We start from the raw sequence: 22,504 nt of genomic DNA on the forward strand, positions 1-22,504 counted from the left end.
TTGAGTCTACTATTTGTATTCAAAACATTTCAGGAACAAAATTCAGGCAAGTTGTCATGACCAAAATAAAGGGGTGGCTTGCATTGTTGGATGCAGTTAATATTGCAGGTCATACAAAGCATTGCGTTTCTATTCCATGGTACTTTTTTCTGTCTTCCCTGCATAGAAGCTGCTGCCAACACTTTTTTTCTGTACTGCAAGTGTTGCTGGTTAGAATTGCTGATTTTTTTATTCTTCCAATGTAGATAATAATTTACAGTGCTTAGGAAGACAACACACATAAATTAAAATACTGTAGCTGGAATTTTTTGAAAGGCATTATTTTTATATAGGTGTGTGTGTGTGTGTTCAAGTTCAAATATGGGAAAACTGACTTCATGTTCCAGATTATGAAGTGGCTGCCTGCAGAGGTCAGGAGGAAACCATTTGTTTTAGCCCATTAAAAGTGTTGTATAGTTAAGCTACAAGCAGCTTGAGTTCTGCACCTTCCTCTGAGCACTAGATATTGGACATATAGCTGGACACAATACAATAACTGATGGTGGGAACTGCTAATTTTAGATTCCAATATCAGTTCCCCAGAATAAGATCCTTTGGTCCATTATGAAGAAGTTATCATAAAAGTTAGAAACTTTCTGTAGTCCAACCCAAACAGGCAGGATAAACATGGTAAAATGTTTTGCTTGGCTATCAAGGCAATGAGCTTGGGGGTGCATGGGAAAATTCAAATTGACGCACTTTGCAGTATACATGAGAACATAAAAAAGGCCATACTGGATCAAAACAAAGGTCCATATAGCCCACTATCCTGGTTTTTCAACAGTGGTCAATGCCAGGTGCCCCAGAAGGAGAGAACAGAACAGCTAATCATTGCGTGATCCACCCTCTGTCTCCTATTCCCTACTTCTGACAAATAGAGGTTAGGGACACCATTCCTGCCTGTACTGGCTCGTAGCCATTTATGAAGCTATCCTCCATAAATTTATCTAGTTCTTTTTTGAACCCTGTTAAATTCCTGGTCTTCACAACATCTTCTGACAAGAAGTTCCTTAGGTTGACTATTGTGTGAAGAAGTACTTCTTTTGATTTGTTTTAAATTTACTACCTGTTAATTTCATTTGGTGACCCTTAGTTCCTGTGTTATGGGAAAAAGTTAAAAACTTGTCCTTATTTATTTTCTCCACACCAGTCATGATTTTATCCTCCCCCTCCCCAGTCATCTCTTTTCCAAGCTGAAAAGTCCCAGTCTTTAAAATGTCTCCTCATATGGCAGCCATTCCATACCCTTAATCATTTTGGTTGCCCTTTTCTGAACTTTTTCCAGTGCTAAGATATCTTTTTTGAGATAAAGTAACCACATCTGTATGCAATCTTCAAGATGTGGGCGTATCATGGATTTTTATCGAGGCAATAAGATATTCTCTGTCTTATTTGCTATCACTTTTCTTAATGATTCCTAACATCCTGTTTGCTTTTTTGACTGCCCCTGTACATTGAGTGGATGTTTTCAGAGAGTCACTCCAAGATCTCGCTCTTCAGTGGTAACAGCTAATTTAGTCCCATCAGGGGATTATGTTTTCCAATGTGCATTACTTTGCATTTTTTAGCATTAAAATTCATCTGCCATTTTGTTACCCCGTCACCTAGTTTTGTGAGATCCTTTTGAAGCTCTTCACAGTCTGCTCTGGACTTAACAGTACAGGCAGTCCCCGAGTTACGCGGATCCAACTTATGTCGGATCCGCACTTACGAACAGGGCTTTCTCGCCCCGGAGCTCGCAGGCAGCGGGACCGCCCAGAGCGCAGCGGTCCCGCCACCTCGACCTCTGGGGCGAGAAAAGCTGCTCCAGGTGCCCCTGGTCTGCTGGGGACCGTCTCCAGCAGACCAGGGACACCTGGAGCAAAGCCGGGGAGGCGGAGGGGTCCCGCGCCTCTGAGGCTTTGCTCTGGCAAAGCATCAGAGGCACAGGACTCCGCCGCCGCTGCGGCTTTGCTCCTGGTGTCCCTGGTCTGCTGGAGACGGTCCCCAGCAGACCAGAGGCATCGGGAGCAAAGCGGCAGCAGTGGCGGAGTCCCGCGCCTCTGAGGCTTTGCCAGAGCAAAGTCTCAGAGGCGCGGCACCCTGCCGCCGCTGCCGCTTTGCTCCCGGTGCCTCTGGTCTGCTGGGGACCATCTCCAGCAGACCAGGGACACCTGGAGCAAAGCCGGGAGGTGGAGGGGTCCTGCGCCTCTGAGGCTTTGCCAGAGCAAAGCCTCAGAGGCGCGGGACTCCGCCCCCGCTGCCGTTTTGCTCCTGGTGCCTCTGGTCTGCTGGGGAATGTCCCCAGACCAGGGAGATGTGGAGCAAAGCCCCGGGCCTGTGGTAGAGCAGGTGGGGCGCTGCCAGTTGGTCCTGCAGCACTGCTCCTTGGCTACTGGACCAACCCGGCAGCACCCCAGCTGCTCTGCCCCAGGAGTCCTGATTCAGCCGCTGCTGATCAGTTTCAGCAGCGGCTGAATCAGGACACCTGGGGCAGAGCAGCTGGGGTGCTGCTGGGTTGGTCCAGTAGCGCCGAAGAGCGGCGGCGCTACTGGACCAACCCAGCAGCACCCCAGCTGCTCTGCTCCAGGCGTCCTAAGTCAGCCGCTGCTGAAACTGACCAGTGGCTGACTACAGGAAGCTCCTGCCCCGGGCTTCCTGGAATCAGCCGCTGATCAGTTTCAGCAGCAGCTGACTTGGGGATGCCTGGGGTTCTTAAGTTGAATCTGTATGTAAGTCAGAACTGGCGTCCAGATTCAGCCGCTGTTGAAACTGATCAGTTTCAGCAGCGGCTGAATCTGGACGCCAGTTCCGACTTACATACGGATTCAACTTAAGAACAAACCTACAGTCCCTATCTTGTACGTAACCTGGGGACTGCCTGTATAACCTCATCTGAGTGCCCAAGAAGTCACATGAGTAAATCTGTATGCAGCAAGAGAAGAGTTTACTCCAGGGTTGTAGGTGTAAAATAATTGACCACTTACATGAAAGGGGAATATACAAATGTTTTGTATGACGGATCAGATTATGTGCTTTTCAGAACTGTCATTAGGCTCTGCCTCTCCATCACTGCACTTGGGCTCCTTGTCTGTCTGTCCTGGCTGGGCCAGCTGAACTGTTCAAAATGAGCATGATGGGACTCCCCTCACCAGATGTTTTTTGTTGTGTATTGCTTATTTGACAGGGAATCTCAAGAAGTGCATGAGATTTAAACATTTCATTTCAGTTGGGCTGTGCCCAGAAGAGATACTGGGCTTTAGTATGAAATCATAAAAGCAGCAAACGGAGACTTTGCTAAGCAGAGTCCATTGTAGTCATGGAGAGATGAATGAGCCAGACACATACATAGGGCCATGAACACCCCTTTCTTTCATTCTCCTTTCATGTTATTAGTTTATTATTTTACATATAAAACCATATATTTGTGATAACTAGAGATGTTTTTCATGTGATATCTTAAGTACTTCAATGAGGATATGCTGCAAAGTGTGCCGGTCTGAATCCGTCCTTGTGTGCTGGCTGCCAAGCCAGCGATCTAATAGCAAAGTGAACCAGATTCTTGACACTCCTTAGATTTACGAGCATTTAGTAGGCTACCAAAGCACAACTATTTCCCTACAGACTTCTCAATAAGCTATTATTAGCAGAAAAAGGGCTTTTTTGTTTATCTTTGGGATGGGCCTTATAAGGAATCTTAAGTCTAAACTCCTTCGTATTTCACATGGATTTGTATTTGAATGCTCAAGCTTAAATTCTTTCTTATAGTTGGGGTTCTGGGTTAGACTTGAAACCAAAAGAGATCTGTTTCCTACCTTATGTGCATGCCATCTTTTGATGACACTTGTTGAAATCTTGTCAGATTTGGCACCATTATGTCTGAATCCTAACCTTCATTTAGCCTCAACCCTAAAACTCAAATTCTATCCCTTACCAGATCTTGATCCAAAAAAGAAAAACCCTGGGCTAATCTCTGTATTTAGAGTATTAGCTACTTTTTCCACCATAAGAAAAAGTGTATTAATCTTGAAAAAGACAAAGTTGCCTTAGTTTGTTTCAGTTGGTAATTCTAACTACAGCAGCTGAAAATGTACTGCTCATTTATAGCCAAAGTGCTCTGATGACATTTAATCTAAAACTACTGGTGCTGCACTACAAAAATAGATCCGAATTTCTGATTCAGGACACATGTACACTTTTTAAATTAAAGGTATGCTGCAAAGATAACTGGAAATTGAGTTAAGCATGGATGTAGGCACTGAATGACCCCGCAATTCTGGCTGTGGGAGGCGTTCACCTGAAAAATGAACTGGTTTACAATTTACTTCTCCTCTCTGAAGTCTACTGCCCTTTCCCTGTTTACTAGAGACAGAACACATGATTCCCTCACATCTCTGATGCGACTGTTGGTTGGTTAGCCTTGACGTTCTCCTTTTAAAACTGGAAATCACTGGCAGTCATGTTGTCTTCACTAGTTTTTCTGCAGATGAGGAAGAAGTTAGTAGTAGTGTTACACACTGGCTTTAAGATATGGAAAATGCTTGATTTGAATAATGTTTGAGCAACTGGATTAGTAAGCTGTGGAGTGAAATAGTATTTGCCGCCCATTGGTTTAGTATTACCTTACTTTGATGCTGAAGAGGGACATGCCTGCACTGCACTGGACACATGTCTGCCAGCATAGGGTGGGACAGATTGCACCAGCTCTGCATTAAATATAGCAATGTGGATTAGCCCAAGCTTCAGGCCCGGCCTTAGGGCAAGGAGAACATGTCAGTTGCCTTGGGCCCCGCACCTTCAGGGCCCCGCTTTTCCTGGTGCCTGCCCACCCAGCTGTTCACTTGCTGCCCTAGCTGAGAGCCACCCAGCCATGAAGCGCAACCAACCACAGTTCACCAACTTGGGCCCCACAGATTCTTTGGCCGGGCCTGCCAAGCTGCCACCTGAGTCGCAACATTACACTGCTATTTTCTGCCCACTCACTAGAACAGAGCTAATATAAGTCTTAATAACCTGGCCAGAGGCCTGCTGTCATGCGCTCTGTGCAAGCCTTCCCTCCTGTTGGATGGAGTTTCACAAAGTTCTGAACTGGTTCCAGGGAAATGAGCTGAATCTTCTGATCACTGGCATGGAGATCAGTAGGTCTGATTGTCTTTCAGTAGGTGCTAAAGACTCATAGTACGTAGGCAGAGGGCCAAGACATCACTTGCAACCCATTGGCATCCCGGACAATATCACCTCCTCTAAAGTCAGTGTTGTGAAGGGTCACTGCTGCAGAATTTTGTCTGGAGTAGGATGCAGGGATGCAAGCTCACAGAACCTTGAAAGTGGTTGTAGTCGACAACTTGGAATGAACGATTCCCTAATTTTGTTACCTCAGCATTGCTCTGTGACTAAGATCACTTGCTTTTAACACTGAGTCTGTCTGCTTTGTTTTTCTAGAACAGAAAAAAAGATTTAGTGTGCACTATCAAGTGATTCATTTTTCATGTAATATGCTTCATGTTTCCAGTAAATGTTTTCATTTTAAAACAAGACCTGGTTGCCAATGTTTCAGTACGTGTTATTTGTGTATTAGTTAGACTACTTTTGGTTTATTAATGAGTGTCATAATGAAAGTGCAGGTTGCTGGATAGACTCAATGGATGTTTTTATTTAAAGCCTTGCAGGAATCATATAATGCCAATGAATGCATTATTGTTGCTGTAGGCCTGACTGGTCTGAACCTGCCTCTGATTGGTTTAAATCAAATAGGCCCAAGCACTTCATAAAAAATGCCTTTGTCAGCCTAGTTTTGCTTCCAAACCTATTCATCTCTGTCAGTTTTTAATATTAGTACCAGGCTCTTGGCCATAGTCCATTAGTACTGTTCTTAATTGCTCATGTTACAGATGATTACCAATATAAAAAGTATTAATGTTTTCCCATTGTGGGGCTCTTCCTATGTAGATCACTCAAACTGTACAAAGCTTATGAGTTGTTATTTTGGTCATTACTTTAATGCAGTTACCTTCGGTGATGACAGAAAGAAGCTCAGTATGAGTGTGTTATTAACATTATCTGCTTCAAACTGAGCCTGTCCTCCCTGGCCTACAGAACTTCTCACTGTCAAGAACTATATCTTTTATTATGGGCATAAGCAAACAATTCAGAAATGGCTACTTTTCTGCAAAGCAATATTCTTCATAGTGTACTCTGGGACATTAGTAATGATGCAGGTGTGGTTTTCACACATAGGGTTTGGGGTTTCTTTTGCTTTCACACAAGGTACATGGCTGATAGCTTCAATTGCCCAAGGTAAACAAGAAGCCCTGCTTCTACAATGCTCATGCCCTGGCATTAGGGATTTTTCATATGAGTTACAAGGAAAGCGCTCTGTGATATATTTAAAAGCTCAAAACAAAAGGTAATAAAAAAGTAAAATAGGAGCAATATAATTTAAGGGCTTTGTTCTGACTGCCAGCCCTTATCCACCTATCTTTGTTTCCTCCATAGCAGAATCTACACAGAGAGTGCACACATTCAACTTGGGATCTGCTGCCACTGCTAATATTTCTAATAAGAAACTTCTGTCTCACAGGCTTTGATAAGCAGTGAAATAGTTAACTGTGGACACTGACAGTATTTCATTGGCATGTGGATTAGCACCCATTGAAACAAATGGGGCAATTAACGCCCCAGAGTCATTGTTTCTGCCTTCTGCAAACTTGGATACCAACTACCCCACTTTTCATTTGGAAAGTTTTCTGCACATCCGTAACAGTGATTGTCAGTGTTTTTAAGAAATGAAAGCTGAAACCCTGGGGAACAACTGAGAGGTCTGTTTGTACCCCTTTGGGTAGTTCTCCTTGACCTACAAGGAAAGATGTGTCCCATACTTTAAGAAAAGTCTCTTAGTTTAGCTGTTTCGGGTTTTTTAAACTGCACTTGGCATTATAATAGCTGAGTATCTTCAGAACATAAAACATATCTAGGTGACCACAGAACTTTGCAATAGCTAGGCAGGAGAGCCCCATTCTGTTGATTTTTCCATATGCACTGCTCTTTCCTACCTCTACCCCTTCCCCTCACTCCACCCCATATATACAATGGTGGGTTCTAAATTAGCTATTACCACCTGAGAATGAGCTCTTGGAGTCACCATGGATGGTTCTCCAAAAACTCCCACTGAATACAGAGCAGCAGTCAAAGAGACTATGGTCCACTGCCAGAGACAGGGTCCTAAGCAAGTATGGCAGCTCTTAAGTTGTTATGTAAAATAAAAATAAGAAACCCTCATCACTGTGCTATTGAAATATAAGCCAGGTCAAAATAAGGCCCTTAAAAGGCTTTTCTTTAACAACTATAAAGACTTTCTACCCTAAGGATATTGTAAAGTAATTCAATATGCAAGAGAGTCTAACATTCCACACAAATACTGTTTGGTTTTTGTAAAATGTTTGATAACTTTGTAAACCGTGGGCATTTCAACAGTGTTCTATAAGAAATAGCAGGCAGTCTCTCAGATAGATAGAAAATAGGAGCCTATTATAACATCTATATAAAAATGCTTATGGTTGTCTTTAATACAAGTTGTAATTAATAGAAGGTTTTAGTTTACACTGAATGTGAAAACATCCTCAGGCAAAAATTAATTAAGTGTTATGTCATTCTGTAAACTACAGCCAGTTCTTTGTTTGACCCAAAAAACTTGCCAAACAGCAGTTTTTCTTTGTCATACTAGTTTTGTTGTTTTATTTTGCTTTTCTCATCCTTTTTACCCCTAACTATTCATAGCCTCTAAGAAAACTTTGCAAGTTGTGAATTGTATTAATAGTTTTCCATCAAGCATGAATATAAATTTGAGGATAGATTAGGTATCTTAGCCCTTTTTTAAGTTAAATAAAAAGAGGTTTCTACTTATGATTTTCTGGCCTCGGGGCTTTATCATTAAGATTAAATAACTGTACTCTCAAGCATGCCACTGAACAAACATCTTTTCAATTATGGGAGTAACAGATGCTTTAACAAAGGAACTATTGAAAATTCAGAAAGCCTGGAGCCCCCCCTCACAAAATTTAAAAAAAAATAAAGTATCAGATGACAGAATTTAATTGTTTACCATGAAAACAGATTCTTAACTGCCATTTCAGAACACAGTGTTTTTGCAGAACTTACTCAAGACTTGTTTTGCAGTTTTAGAGGTTTACTGGCCAGCACTGCAGTCAACAGGAATAGTTTACATGTAAGGGTATTTCAATAGAAGGACATTCTCTTACAGTGTTTAAGGACAGATTGTCTTTGTCTCTTGCATGGAGAGGGAGGGTCCCAAGGAGCTGTTCTCCCAATCCCTTGCACATCCCAGGTAAGGATTAGGGCCACCTACAATCTCTATACAAAAACAGCACTCTCTGGGCGCTACCCCTTTTTTTCACTAGATTTTGCTGGGGACTGAGGATATCCGGGGAAAAGGTTGAACGCTGCAAAGCTGTGCTCTGAGAAGGGTTGGGGGGAGAGCAGCCATGTGGATATACTACTACAGTGGTCTCCAACCTTTTTACATCCAAGATCACTTTTTAAATGTCAGAACAAGCCAAGATCTACTGTCCCATTCTTCCCCCAAAACCCCACCCCCTCCCTGAAGCCCCACCCTCTGTTCTCCTCCTCTCCATCACTTGCTATCCCCAGCCCTTACACACTCTGGCTGTGTCTAGACTGGCCAGTTTTTCCGGAAAATCAGCCGCTTTTCCGGAAATACTTGCCAGCTGTCTACACTGGCCGTTTGACTTTCCGCAAAAGCACTGACTTCCTACTGTAAGAAATCAGTGCTTCTTGTGGAAATACTATTCTGCTCCCGTTCAGGCAAAAGTCCCTTTTGCACAAAGCTTTTGTACAAAAGGGCCAGTGTAGACAGCTGAGATTTGTTTTCCGCAAAAAAGCCCCGATCATGAAAATGGCGATCGGGGCTTTTTTGCGGAAAAGCGCGTCTAGATTGGCACGGACGCTTTTCCGCAAAAAGTGCTTTTGTGTGAATAGTGCAGGTTTGCAGGTGTGTGGATGGTGCAGGAGTGTTGTGGCAGAAGACTGAGGATGTGGGGCTGCAGGAGTTTGGGGATGTGAGAGGCTCAGGACAGGGGGTTCCAGTGTATGATAAGCTCAGATCTAGGGACTGGGGAGGGTGTTATAATGTTATAATGCTGTGGCCAGATGGGGATTTAGCCCCAATTGGGGGTTTGTTGGCCAGACTTCATTTTTAAATAAAATATTGTGTCAAACACAAAAAGTTTCAGCATTGTCTTTATTTATGAGAAGAGCGGGGAACCTGTTTTGAGTCAGGGGTCACTGACCCACAGAAAAGTCAGTTAGGGCCACACAAGTGAGATGCAAAAAAATAACTCCTCCAATGCCTCCCCAACCTCACTAATGTGGCCCCAACTGTGGTGATGGGAGCAGAGGACATGGTACTGGGGAAGGGTGCTAGTGGGTGCTGGGGCAGGGGACAGGGTGCCAGTGGGGGGCAAGGGACAGGGTGCCAGTGGGTTCTGTGGCAGGGGGCAGGAGTTAGGGTTCTGCAGCAGGGGACGGGATGCCAGTAGGGACAACGGTTAGGGGACAGGGTGCCAGTGGGGACAGGGTGCCAGTGGGTTCTGCTGCAGGAGACAGGGTGCCAGTGGGGTTTTGGGGCAAAGTGCCAATGGGTTCTGCTGCAAGGGACAGGGAGTCCCCAGCACGCGCCACCTCCGGGGACTCCTCCCCCCCGAGGAGGGAAGTCAGGTCATGTGCCTCTTCTCAGGACTTCTAACCCCCCGCCCACGTGGAGGAGGGAAGCCCCAGCATGCACCTCCTCTGGGGATTCCTCCCCCCTCCCCTCATAGAGAAGGGAAGCCCAGGCACACGCCTCTTCGTGGGATTTCTAACCCTCTCCCCCCACCCGCGCGGAGAAGGGAAGCCCCAGCGTGCGCCTCCTCTGGGGACTTCTACCTCCCCCCACGCAGAGAGTCCCCGGCGTGCCACAGACGTGCTTTGTGGTATGGCGCTGGTTGTTTAGGGGAGGGGGAGCAGCCTGTGCACTTCCTCAAACCCCGGAAGTGGCACATAGCTGCTGGACTTCCATCCACCCCTCAGGAAGCCGGCACTACCTCCCTCGTTGCTGGAGGTAGGTAGTGCGGCTTCTTCGGGGTGAAAGGAAATGGGGGGGTCCCGAACGCCTCACAATCGATTGGTCAGGGCTTCCCAATCGACCAGTCGATCGCGATTGATGGGTTAGAGACCACGGTACTTCTACTACTGTTGTTGCTGTTTCTGCTGTTACTGAAGCTTCTCAGGACTGGCCTGCAGGAGCCCCTCCCCACTGTACCTCTGGCCCAGTACCCATCCCCTGCATTCAGCTCATCTAGTTGGTCTGGTCACTGGGAAGAGGATTTGATCCTTTATTTTTCCCTATTGACTTATAGAGCGGAGAACTCCTAAGCTTTCATAGAATCATAGAATCATAGGGTTGGAAGAGACCTCAGGAGGTCATTGAGTCCAGCCCCCTGCCCAAAGCAGGACCAGCCCCAACTAAGTCACCTGTCAATGTTTCCACTTCTTGTAAGCTTCCTTTTTGTGTTTAAGCTCGCCAGGGATTTCCAATCTGGTTGCCTACTGTATTTGCTTTTCTTACTGTGCATCAGGATGGTTTGTTCCTATGCCTTCAATAAGGCTTCTTTAAAATACTGCCAGCTCTCTTGGACTCCTTTCCCCTTCATGTTAACATCCCAGGGAATCCTGCCCATCAGTTCCCCGAGGGAGTCAAAGCAAGGGTGGAGTTTTGGGAGGATGCAGGGGAGGGGATGGGCAGCTGCTCCGGGACGCGGCTTGCTTTTCATTCTGTTCCCAAACTATCACGGAGTGAGGGGACAGTACTTGTATTCTGTGCATGCCTCTAACACCTCGCTGGTGAAGGAACCTCACCACATCACCTCTATTGCTCCCACCTCTAGGCTTAACCCAAAGACTCTCAACAGACTTTTCTCCCAATTTATACTGGCACTTTGAGCAATCATACTGCTTTCTTACATACGTTGCAACTCCGCCACCTTTTTCCCCCGCCGGTCCTTCCTGAACAGTTTATACCCTTCCATGACAGTGCTCCAGTCATGTGAGTTGTCCCACCAAATCTCCATTCTCAGACTGCTCAGCTATATCAACAGCTGTGTTTGTAATATCCCTAATTTCCAGTTTATTTCAAGCAAAGTATAGTTGAACTGCCTTACACACAGGAAGATCCTACCTGTGGGTGGTGTGCGAGCTCTCAGTATGCAGCAGCACCCCCAGTAAGCAGTAAGGCACGTTGTTGAGGAAAAGATGAAAGATCCATTTCTGTAAAAAAAGAAAGTTCTCTAGGAACAAAATTGAGCTGAATTTTGTATGTACTGATAAAATACATGCCTACTTCCTACTTCAGACAAATGCAAATGACCCAGTTGCTATTGTATTCTCCACAAAAGAGTACAATGCTTGCTTTAGGAACATCTGCACAGTACAGATGAAATCAGCCCTTGGGAATACATTGATGGTGCCCCCAGCACACTTCCTTTTCCTCTTTTGGAAGCAGGGTTCAGAACTCTTGGTTTGAGTTTCTCTGTCACCACTTCTGTATCATAGCCTTGGTCAGTAGGAGCTGTAGTCTTGGCCCAATTTTCCTACCATTCAAATAGCTGAGAAGTCTATCCCATGGCAAAGCTTCTAGCTAAAGCGGTGACATGTTCTCCTGCCTTTAGCGACAGAGCCACTTCTAATATTAGACCATGTGGCTTTGAGAAATCCTGGGTTTTTATTTCAACAGCAGTGTATTAAAAATCCAAGAAACAAAGCCCACTGAGTTCACAGTGGTTCATTCCTGCTCCCCCTACAGATAAATGGAAAGTTTGCCATGAACTGGAAAGGGAACAAAACCAAGTGTTTCAGAGGCTGTGAGATGAATTTTGCCATGTCTATTGTGCCCATCACCAGGGCTCGACAAATAATGCAATCTACTTGCCCATGGCGAGTAGATTGCAGCCCAGAAGAGCCGAGTTCGGGCGATCTGCACATGCACAGAATGATCTGCGCATGCGCAGATCGCTGGACAGCGCGGCTGGCGAGTGGGGCTCGCCGCAGTTCTACGAGCCCTGCCTATCACCATAGCTGAAATGGACTGAATTTATTTGAGAGAACCATAAATGGGCAAGACTCACTCATCCCATTTTTATTCTACCTTCAATCTCATGTTCTTGCCACAAAGGTATTGGGGGGGCTGTTCAGGTGCTATTGTTCATGTGATGGGGCTGTTATTTTAAGAACATAGCATCTGCTATACTAAATCGGACAGGTGGTCCAGTTTATCTGGTCTCTGAGGGTACGTCTACACTGTGGAGTTATTGTGGGATACTGGAAATATCCCAAAATAGCTATTCCACGTCTATTGAAGCAGCCCATTATTTCAAAATAGATTTTGAAATACAGGCAGTCCCCGACTTACGCGGATCTGACTTATGTCGGATCCGCAGTTACGAACGGGGCTTTTCTCGCCCCGGAGGACACGGACTGCGGGACCTCGCGGTCCCGCCACCCGTGTACTCCGGGGCGAGAAAAGCTGCTCCGCGTCTCCCTGGTCTGCAGACCAGGAAGACGCGGAGCAAAGCCGCAGAGGGGCTGGGGCAGCGGGGCAGTACAGGTGCGCCTGGGCTGTCCCGCTGCCGGCTTCCCCCGAGGCTTTGCAAAGCCTCGGGGGAAGCCGGCAGCGGGATAGCCCAGGCACGCCTGGGCTGCCCCGCTGCCCGAGCCCCTCCGTGGCTTTGCTCCGTGGCTTCCTGGAGACCCCCCAGCACACCAGGGAGACACGGAGCAAAGTTGGGGAGGATGTGGGCGGAACCGCGGTGCATCTCCGCGGTCCCGCCGTCCGGGTTTCCCTGGTCTGCTGGGGGGCGCAGCTGGGGCTGCTGGGTTGGTCCTACAGCGCCGCTCCTCGGCGCTACTGGACCAACCGGGCAGCACCCCAGCTGCTCTTCCCAGGCATCCCCAAGTCAGCCGCTGCTTAAACTGATCAGCAGCTGACTACAAGAAGCCCAAGGCAGAGTTGCTATGCCCCGGGCTTCCTAGAATCATCCGCTGATCAGTTTCAGCAGCGGCTGACTTGGGGACACCTGGAGCAGAGCAGCTGGGGTGCTGCCCGGTTGGTCCCCGCAGTGCCGCCTCTGCGGGGACCTACCCGGCAGCACCCCAGCTGCTCTGTCCTAGGCGTCCAGATTCAGCTGCTGTTGAAACTGATCAGCGGCTGATTCCAGGCAGCCCAGGGTAGAGCAACTCTGCCTCGGGCTTCCTGTAGTCAGCCGCTGGTCAGTTTCAGCAGCGGCTGAATCTGGAAGCCAGTTCTGACTTACATACAAATTCAACTTAAGAACAAACCTACAGTCCCTATCTTGTACGTAACTGCCTGTAATGGGTGGCTTTTTCTGACATCCCGGTAAACCTTGTTCCTTGACGGTTAAGGGGAATTTCAGAATAGTGAGTTATTTCAAAATACACTTAAAATAAGCTATGCAATTTGTGTAGGACAACACTAAAGGACAAAGTCGAATTAAGCTACACAACTTCAGCTATGTTAATTGCATAGCTGAAGTCACAGTAGCTTCACTTGGCCTTTGGCACTGTCCATACTATAGGAAGTCAAAGAAAGAACACTCTCCCTTCGACTTCCCTTACTCCTCATGGAAGCAGGGTTACTGGCATTGACTGGAGTGCCACCTCACTCTTAACTAGACCACTAATTTGAACCTTGGAAGAATGACAGCAGCAGCTTCAATCTTCCTCTGCATTGTAGATGTAGCCTAGATGTGGCTAGGATCAGGTACATCAGAGTAAGGCTCAAAAAACCCCATTGTGGACAATGATGGAAATGCACATTTCTTCCCAGCTTCTGTCAGTTTGAGTTTCTTTATTCCCTACTGCAATGTCTAGACTGAAGCTCTTTTTGGGGATACCAGAGGGAGGGGTTGGGGTTGAGGAGGCAAGCCAGGGGCCTGGGTTTCGGGGGGATATCACAAGCTTCTCCCTCCAGTATTCCTCAGGCCCAAGAGGCTGCACAGGTCTCCCTCAGGAAGGTTTGGGGTTGGTGTGGGAGGATGCCTGGCCCTATGCTTTGGAGAGATTCCATCCCAGAGTCTTGGGGGGATTGCCCGGAGCCTTGAGGGGGAAGCCTGGGATTTGGGGGGACCAGTCTGGGCTTTGGAGTAAGGGGTGGCTGGTTCAGGACTGGGTGTTAGGGCCACACAGCCCTCCCTGGCTGGTGGGGGGGGGAGGGTTGTCACACAGGGACTTGGGGTTGAGGTGGAAGTTGAGATTGTGGGGGGTTGGCCTGGGACTGGGACTGGGACTTGGGGCCATGCATACCCTCCCTGCCAGCTCTGTCCAGTCTTGGCCCAGGAGATGGGAAGAAGGTGGGGGAAGGGGGCACTCAGGCCTTCACTGCTGACACTGCACAGGCCTAGCCCGGGAGGTGGAGGAGAAGGTGAGGAATGCAGGCCTCTCCCGCCAGCATTCCCTCAGCTGGCTGGGGGGAGTGAAGTGGGGGGGCAACACAGGCTGGCCTACCACAGCCATGGCGGGCAGCCCAGCAGTGCAGGTGTCGGTGATGGGTGCCAGTGGATCCTGCATGAGGGGGGAGGGTTGTGCTGCCTGGACCCAGAGATGGTCCCAGGAGAGACTGCACTGGTGAGGCCAGGGCTGGGTCTGAGAGCCTGGACGGAGGGATTTGAGGTAGGGAGGCTACTTTCCTAGGCCAGTGGGAGGCAAGATTGCAAGCCCAATCCTCAGCGGTCCACTCCGCTGGTGGTGCAGCTGCCTCCAGTGGTGATTCTGCAGTACAGCTGACCCCTGTACTCGCTGCCTCCTGTGGTGACTGTGAGGATTGCATCCTTCCTCTCTGCCTCCTCCCTTACCAGGTGATGGAAAACAATCTAATTCCGGGCACATCCCATTTTCCCAGCACAACCAAACTCTGATCTTGCTTTAGGTTAGAATAAGAGGAAGCTGCACACCAAATTTGGTGGTACTAACTCTTACCATTTAGGAGGAGTTCTTGAACAAACAGACTCACAAACAGATGCACAAAACTCTAAAATACATAGCGAGATTGTTACTATTCCTATAAATATCCACACTCTCATCTCCTACAAAGCAGAGCACTAGCTAAAATTGTCATTCATTCTGTGTGTCCATTAATCAGTTTTATGAAACATTAGTGGTTACTGGTTCAGATTAAATTTTGCATTGTTTTTTTCCCTATAGCTAGAAAAATGTTGATTTATAAAAAAAAAAAGAGGGGGGTTTCTCTTTCTTTTTATGAAACGCCAGTGATGAAGACGTATTTGTTATACTGTGAATTACATTTCTCTGATGTGAATTCTGCTTTTTGTTGAGAAAAAGATGCAGTCCCTGGAGGATTTTGGAATTTATAAATATAAAATTATCTGCCTCTGTGTTTCTTTTCTTTTCTTTTTTTTTAAGGCTGGCAGAAAGCCAGATTACTTACATTACTGTAATAGATTTGCTGACCTCTGACATCTGCTGCAGAGCAGTACATTGAATTTTTCATAATATCAGATGATGCAGATCTAAAAACTTGGTACACTCTGCACCATTATTTAATTCAAGACTCAGTAAAGCAGAATATTTTTAGACTAGCAGTTTATACGTGATTAAACTTAATATTTCTGATTGTAATAAATCAGGATTAGCAGAGCACTGATTTGTTAATCTAACTTGCATTGATTTTAAGTTGTCTTTATTTTTAAAAAAAGTCTTGGTTTTCACAGTGACTGAATTTAATAAGAAGCTCTGTGATAGCAAAGACTCCCCTACTGTTTCTGCTCTTGGCTGGAAAATGTTATTCTTGTATTATTCCAAGGGAAAAAAAAATCTCATGCTGCTAAAAATCTGCTGCCTTTGGAAAGATTTTTTTTAATACACTACTGCTTACATATTCTATTTATGTTAATTGCCTTATAAATAATACATTTTATTAATCTTAATATTGGAATCTTGATCACAATAAAGGTCCTTTTATTTGGACTGCTTGCAGACTTTAGGAGTAAATATTCTTTAGACTATAAAATATTCTTTTAATTTTTCTTCTGAATACATTGGTACTTTCCTCTAGCCCTGCCATATTGAAACACAGCTACAGTTCAAAGCAACTGAAAATTTAACTGTTGTTTTCAGTTAAATGCATTCTAGGTAGCCATGTTTTTAAAATGCCTTTACCTTTACATGCTTAAAGACTGATTACATCTTAGCTGTGCTGCAAATATTTGACAAAAATCCTGCGCTAGTTTCTGGCATGTTGAATTCTGCTAAACTATTTGTATAATAGAGAACCACATTTTTCCTGTGTTGAGCAATGTTGACCTTAAATTGGATAAGTACAGTGTGTTTTAATGGTATATTAGCTGGATGTTTAAATGTTCTGAAAGCTGTATTAGCTTTATTACTCTTGTACTATAAAAACTTCTAATAATCAAATGATAAGATCATATCCTGTGGGTAATCGTGTTGTACCATGACAGGATAACTGAAAAAACATTCAGTGCAAATTGTAACAAACGGAAATGTCTATATGAAGCAGCAATTGTTCATGGTGTTAGCCTTCCCTAGAGCCTCAAAGCGCATATTCATGTATGCTTCCTTTTTGCTTTGTATATGTGTGTGTATCTGTGCACTTAAAAATTATCTTTGTGCTGTAGCACATTGGGCCTTATTTTTTTTTTTAAAAAAAGGGGATGGGGGGGACCTCTCCGGAACAAGCCATCCTTGTGTTTTGATTCAGTTTTACCTTAGTCATGCCTCTTTCCCGATATGAGAAACATTTAATTCCAGATTTCCTGCTGCTGGCTCTAGGCCTTTGACCGGCTATGTGAAGTGTATTTTTTCCTGCTGTCCTAGTGCCAACTGCTGAACTCTCCATGAAAAGAACTGAAGTAAAAATGGTGTACTCCCACATGAACTCTTAAGATCAGAAAAGGAAATTTAAGCTGTGGTTCCTAATTAGCACCAAACCTAATGAGTCCTGGTGCTCTATATGGCAACAAAGAGGAGGAGCCTTTGTCAGAAAGTGCCCTAAAAGGAACCACGGAAAGAATGCTAATGGTGATTAATTGTGTCAGGCCCAGCCTTGTTACAATTTCTGCCTTAACCAGAATGTTAATCACACAGTATTTTTTTATTAAAAGGCCCACTAGTGGTACAATATCATCTTCATCTCATTTAGAGATATGAGAAGCTATTGAAACATTTACTGATGGCATATGTAGATTGCAAATGGACGACATGTTCCCATGGAAACAAAACAAAAGTCAAACAATCCTATCACAGTGCGAACAATTATAGCAATAAAATGTGTTTTTATTAAAAGTGACTTTAAATATTTAACACATGGCAGCAAGATATAAATATTGCCCAGTATGAAACCAAAACGTGTCTCTCTCGTAAGTCCCAAATACTGCATGCAGCAGAGGGAGATATTAAGTGTTTCATGAATATTTGTGCTTTACAAATGAAATTTACCAGCCTCAAGTATGAACAAGAGTGTTTTTTTCTTATTCTGCTTAGTTATGCTTTTTATTATATAAATATTAACTGTAATATTACAGTGGGAAGCAGGTATTTGGCAACTATATATTATTTTGCTAAGGCTGCATAGAGGGAGCAGTTTCTAGTTTTAGCAGCTGTAACATGTTTAAACTCAGTTTGTAATGGGATCTGAAGATGAATATTCCCTGTGGGCTCTGCTTAGCTTCATTACTGGAGCACTGCCAAATTCAGGGCTAGAAAATATTATTCACGCCTCTTTGCACATACCATGTCAGAGCATGCTCAGTTACTAAATTTTGTTTCTAATATGGCATAAATTAGGTTTATATTTTAACATAAATTATGTTGTATTTTATTAAAATGTGAAACATTAAGATTACAAACAATCTAATTTCTGCTCTCTTAAGCCCAAACTATGTTTCAGCATCTAAGTATTTAAATCAAAATTGCATGTTTAGAAACTGATTGTAGGATAACAACCATATATCTAAACCAAAGAATTTTCTGCCTTGGAGTCTTAGATTAAAGATAATCAAGGATTCCCAGCATTTGCACAGATTTATATTGTTTATAAGCAAAGTACATTTTCTTCATTGAGTCAACTTGTCTTTTTTTTAAACAAATTATGTTTGCTGTATTAAAGTTCATATTTTTAAAGTCTGAGTCTTGTATTAATCCCACAGTGAGTCATTAATCATACCAAATGCATTATAAAAACTTTAATCACTGAAGTTGAAACTAAGATTGTAATGCAATCCATCCTTTTTAATTACATCAGTTATTTTTCCATTTAGATCAAGAGCTATATTGCAAAGAGAAAACAGATAGATTAAAACTCAAACTGTTTGAGGTTTTTCTTTTTTAGAAAGTGATTTCACACACTTGGTTGAAGAAAATTCTGCAATTAGTTTTTAAACCCTTATGATTTTCTTTGTCACACTTCCTTTGCCGCTATGCCCCTAGAAGCAATCCCTACCCCTCTGGCCCTTCGGCAGAAGAGCAAAGAAACATCTTTTAGAAAAGGGACCAACATAGCTTTCACTTCATGACTCTGCCAGAAAAGGCAGCTCTGTGCTAGTCAAATTGTTCTGCACCCACCATTGGAGGTTGGGAGAAACAATGTCTCCTCTGCACTCTACCAAGTTTCCCGTCTACACACAATTATACAGATTTCATGTTCACCACCATGCTGGAATTACATAGGTGTGCAATTAGGTTGTTTTAGCTTTGTACCATTTTCCTGGCATTCATTCTACAGGCTTAGGAGTAGACAGCCAAAAAAAGATATGGTTAACTTTTCAATCAGTTGAAACCACTGTGGGAAAGATCCTCAGCTCCCTAATCAAGATGCTCTATGGGCATCAGTAGAATGACACTATTGGCACCAGCAGAGAGTCTTGCCAGATACACAGCTTTGTCATACCTAGGATCAAATATCAAGGGCAAAGTTACAGAATTATTTTTATGCTTTAGAAAAAATTGGTTTATTAAACAAACTGCTTGGAGCTGTTACGTGTTTTTCTTTGCTAGAACTGAAAAATCTGATCAATTATTTGTTCCTTAATCCTTTAGATTAATCCTGCCATATGAAAGATTTATTAAAGGAGAGGAAGATAAGCCATTGCCTCCAGTGAAACCTCGAAAACAGGATAACAGCTCCCAGGAGAGCGAACCTAAAACAAAAGTGTCTGGAACAAAACGCATCAAAAATGAAAACCAAAAGAGCAAGAAAGAAAAAGATAATGCACAGAAACCCCCAAATGCATCTGAGGTTAGTTAATTTCCTGCTTTTTAACCTTTCAATTAACAATGTACTGCTTTAATATAATAAAACTCAATTATAAAATCAATCATTTAAACTTGAGAATTCCAAAATTAGCTGGCCATCCTTTGCTCAGTAGCCAAAACCCAATTGTGATGGCATTTTAAATGTTGTGACTGTGCTGGGCTATAAACAGCAACCAGCAAGTTCCATGTTCCATAGAAATGATGGCAAAATATCAAAATTGATGTAGGAAATAAAGTCTCTGCTCATTGTATTATACAGTGGTCACCGTTAAAATGGTCAACACTGGCCAACAGGAAACCACGCAGTTTCCACAGTGATTTCCTACTCTAAATATAGGCTGGGGAAACTGAAATACCTCTGATAACATTGTGGTAACTGTTGGAAAATGCAGACTTTTTAATGGTAATCCCTGTAATAGCACTTCTACACTTAGGGATGTATTCACTTTTCCATCACAAACTCATTTTTCCTGCATTATTAACCAGACTAAATAGCCCCTTGGGGTTGCAATCTAACATTTGAGTATCACAGCCCCGTACTCCTTACTTTTGATGGTTTTCCCAATGAACTCAATGGGAGTTTTGCAGTCTGTCTCAAGTGGACCTGTGCTGAGCCCCATTCACTTAAGTGGGCTCTATGCAGACCCAGAGTTCAGCCCTCATGGAGTAGCTCACAGGTCCAAAGCTTGTGACAGGCCAGCCCCAAGGAGTCAGTAGAACACACTTTTATCTCTTTTAAGACACGCATGGAAGAGTTTTCAGGATTGCACATGCTGGATGGGATTTTTGAATATATGTAAGTGACAGAGGAGCATAAGTCCCACTGGTTGTTACAGTTGTGCTGTTACCATTATAATAGGCACTTTTGAAAATCCTACTCCCTCTCGTACTTCCAATCTTGTACACCCTATGCCAATCAAACTGTTGTTGTCTATTGCATAGAAAATATGCTGTGTCTTCCTTTATTAGGAAATCAGAATAGCTACATTGGAGCCATTACAAGCCTTCCTGAAAATAAGTATTTAAAGAATTTTTAAGACATGCATTATGTAGCCAACTAAGCTCAGCAGTGCCTTTGATGCCATTGCTGTCTGGCATGTACAGATGTACTGGATTTAGACCAGTCTGAAAATCTAGTTTGACATGACTCTGAAAAGTCCTTCTTTCTATGTCTTAAAAATAGCAAAACAGCTAAATATGTGCATGGTTTTGACCTTGTCTATTAAGTTTCAAGTAGAGTGAATTTTTATAATCATGCCAAGCACCGCCCGCGCTCACAAAAGTCAGGTTTACAATGGCTCCATAAGAGTCTGCCTGACTCAGAATATATGTTTTATACTGACTTGATCAACAGAGCTTTTAAAGTTGACACTTCACAGAGAAAGACTTTTCCTTTAATTTCAGTATGAAAGCAAGAAACATTGGAAAAATTGCCGCTACTAATTACACATATATAAAGGAAAGGGCACATAAAAACCTGTTTAGTAACTGCAAGGTTACGACACAAAAGGCCAAAAGCAAGGAAATTCAAAGTTAAGGCTAGCATTCCATTCCTCAGTCATCCCTTTGTGCCTGGTTATTTATTGCCATGGTCTCAGATCAGTGAATTATGTCACATACCATATGTACTGCAACAGCTAAGCACAACATAACGAGCCAGGGATGGACTGTCAGTCTTAACTTTGAATTTCCTTGCTTTTGTTGTTTTGTATCTCAAACTTCCTGCTGGCTAAAGTGCAGTTATTTTTGTTTGCAAATATCAGGAAGAGTTCCTATCAGAGCTTATTGGAAATGTGTCAGCAATACAGCATAGACACTGTAACGCACAATTATCGTGGTTTCCGACTGCAAAATGTTATGTCCCATATCAAAATTATTCTCTTCTGTCTGATTGTAACTTGGATATTTGTATTTTAAGGGCCAAATCCTGTCCCTGTTTGTGAAGCCATAAGGGGAATGTCAGCCTCAGGGAGATGTGGGAAATGACTATGCTACTGGGCCAAGTTAGCTCAGGAGCTGAGCGTAGTTCACAACTGGCGTGGAAGGGAAATGCACCTGTTCTGTGGATGGGTGTGGATGGCCCTAGCTCAAGGAACTGATTTCCCCTAAAGAAGCTCTAGTCAGAGCTGGAACTACAAGCACGTACAGCCCACTCAGTTTCCCTAATTGTCAATAAACCATTCATCCACAAGTGATGCAGGGGCAATTCTGCCTCCCTTGAAAGCGTTACCTAGGGACCAGCTGCCATTCATAGCCTTCTGCGTTAGTGACATAATGGACCTCTGGGGTTGGGGCAGTGTCAGCTGAACAGGTACAATGTGGTCACCGAAGTTGGGGGCCTTTCTATCCTAGAAATACCCATAGCTGCTGAGCTCCTCTGTTCTTTGCATCTAGTGAGGGCTCCATGCTATGGGCTCCCAGATCACACCCCTGCATTGTCCCTGAGAAAGAGGATCTCTGCTGCACATTCAGCTCCCAATGAGCTACCTTTGGGTGCAGTGGGACTAGAGTCCAGGCTGGAGTGAAAGGACTGGGCAAGGACTAGGGTGGGGATGTGCATCACTATCTCTCTCTAAGTCCCCAGGAACATCAATTAGGAACCCTCAAAACCAAACAAGCTAACTGTCCATGAAAGGGAAGTGAATTAATCTCTCAGTCTCTTTTCCTGTGCCAGGATTCGTTCTACAAGTAATAACTAGGTGTCAGAGTACAGTCCTTCCTAGCTCATAGTCACCACTCACCTGGGTAAATCACATGATTTACATGTAAATCACATGATTTACACTGAGCTGTTACTGGGATACTGGAGTGTGGAGTTGATTACTCAATTTTGTACTAATTCTTTATTTGATTGGAGTCACAGTGGCATTGCCCAATGTAACTAAAAAGAAGAAAAAAATTGTCATTAGCCCTACACTGTGCGTGTCTTTAAAACAGCTAAAACTTCATTCAAACTGTTGCTTAACAAAAACAAAGAGCAGAATGTACAGTTATTAAATTTGATTTGCCTTTCCCCCTGGCTTTGCTCATCTGTCTGGTATTTTCCTGTAATTGTATAATCTCAGGAGACCAGTGATAGTACTTTATGAAGGACTAATGATAGTATTTG

General features: G+C 44.0%; 1 protein-coding gene across 5 annotated transcripts in view; it reads left to right on the forward strand.

The window, feature by feature from the left end:
- Positions 1–22,504, forward strand: part of ARID5B (AT-rich interaction domain 5B) — a 168,546-nt gene that overhangs the window by 138,963 nt on the left and 7,079 nt on the right. For all 5 annotated transcript variants that reach the window (XM_006129784.3, XM_075934882.1, XM_075934883.1 and 2 more), the window contains one exon: positions 19,180–19,378. In XM_006129784.3, coding sequence (XP_006129846.2) covers positions 19,180–19,378 — 199 coding nt within the window. The remainder of the gene's footprint in view (positions 1–19,179; positions 19,379–22,504) is intronic.

The sequence above is a fragment of the Pelodiscus sinensis genome, chromosome 8 (genome assembly GCF_049634645.1).
Source record: "Pelodiscus sinensis isolate JC-2024 chromosome 8, ASM4963464v1, whole genome shotgun sequence".
In the NCBI taxonomy this organism is placed as follows: domain Eukaryota; kingdom Metazoa; phylum Chordata; order Testudines; family Trionychidae; genus Pelodiscus; species Pelodiscus sinensis.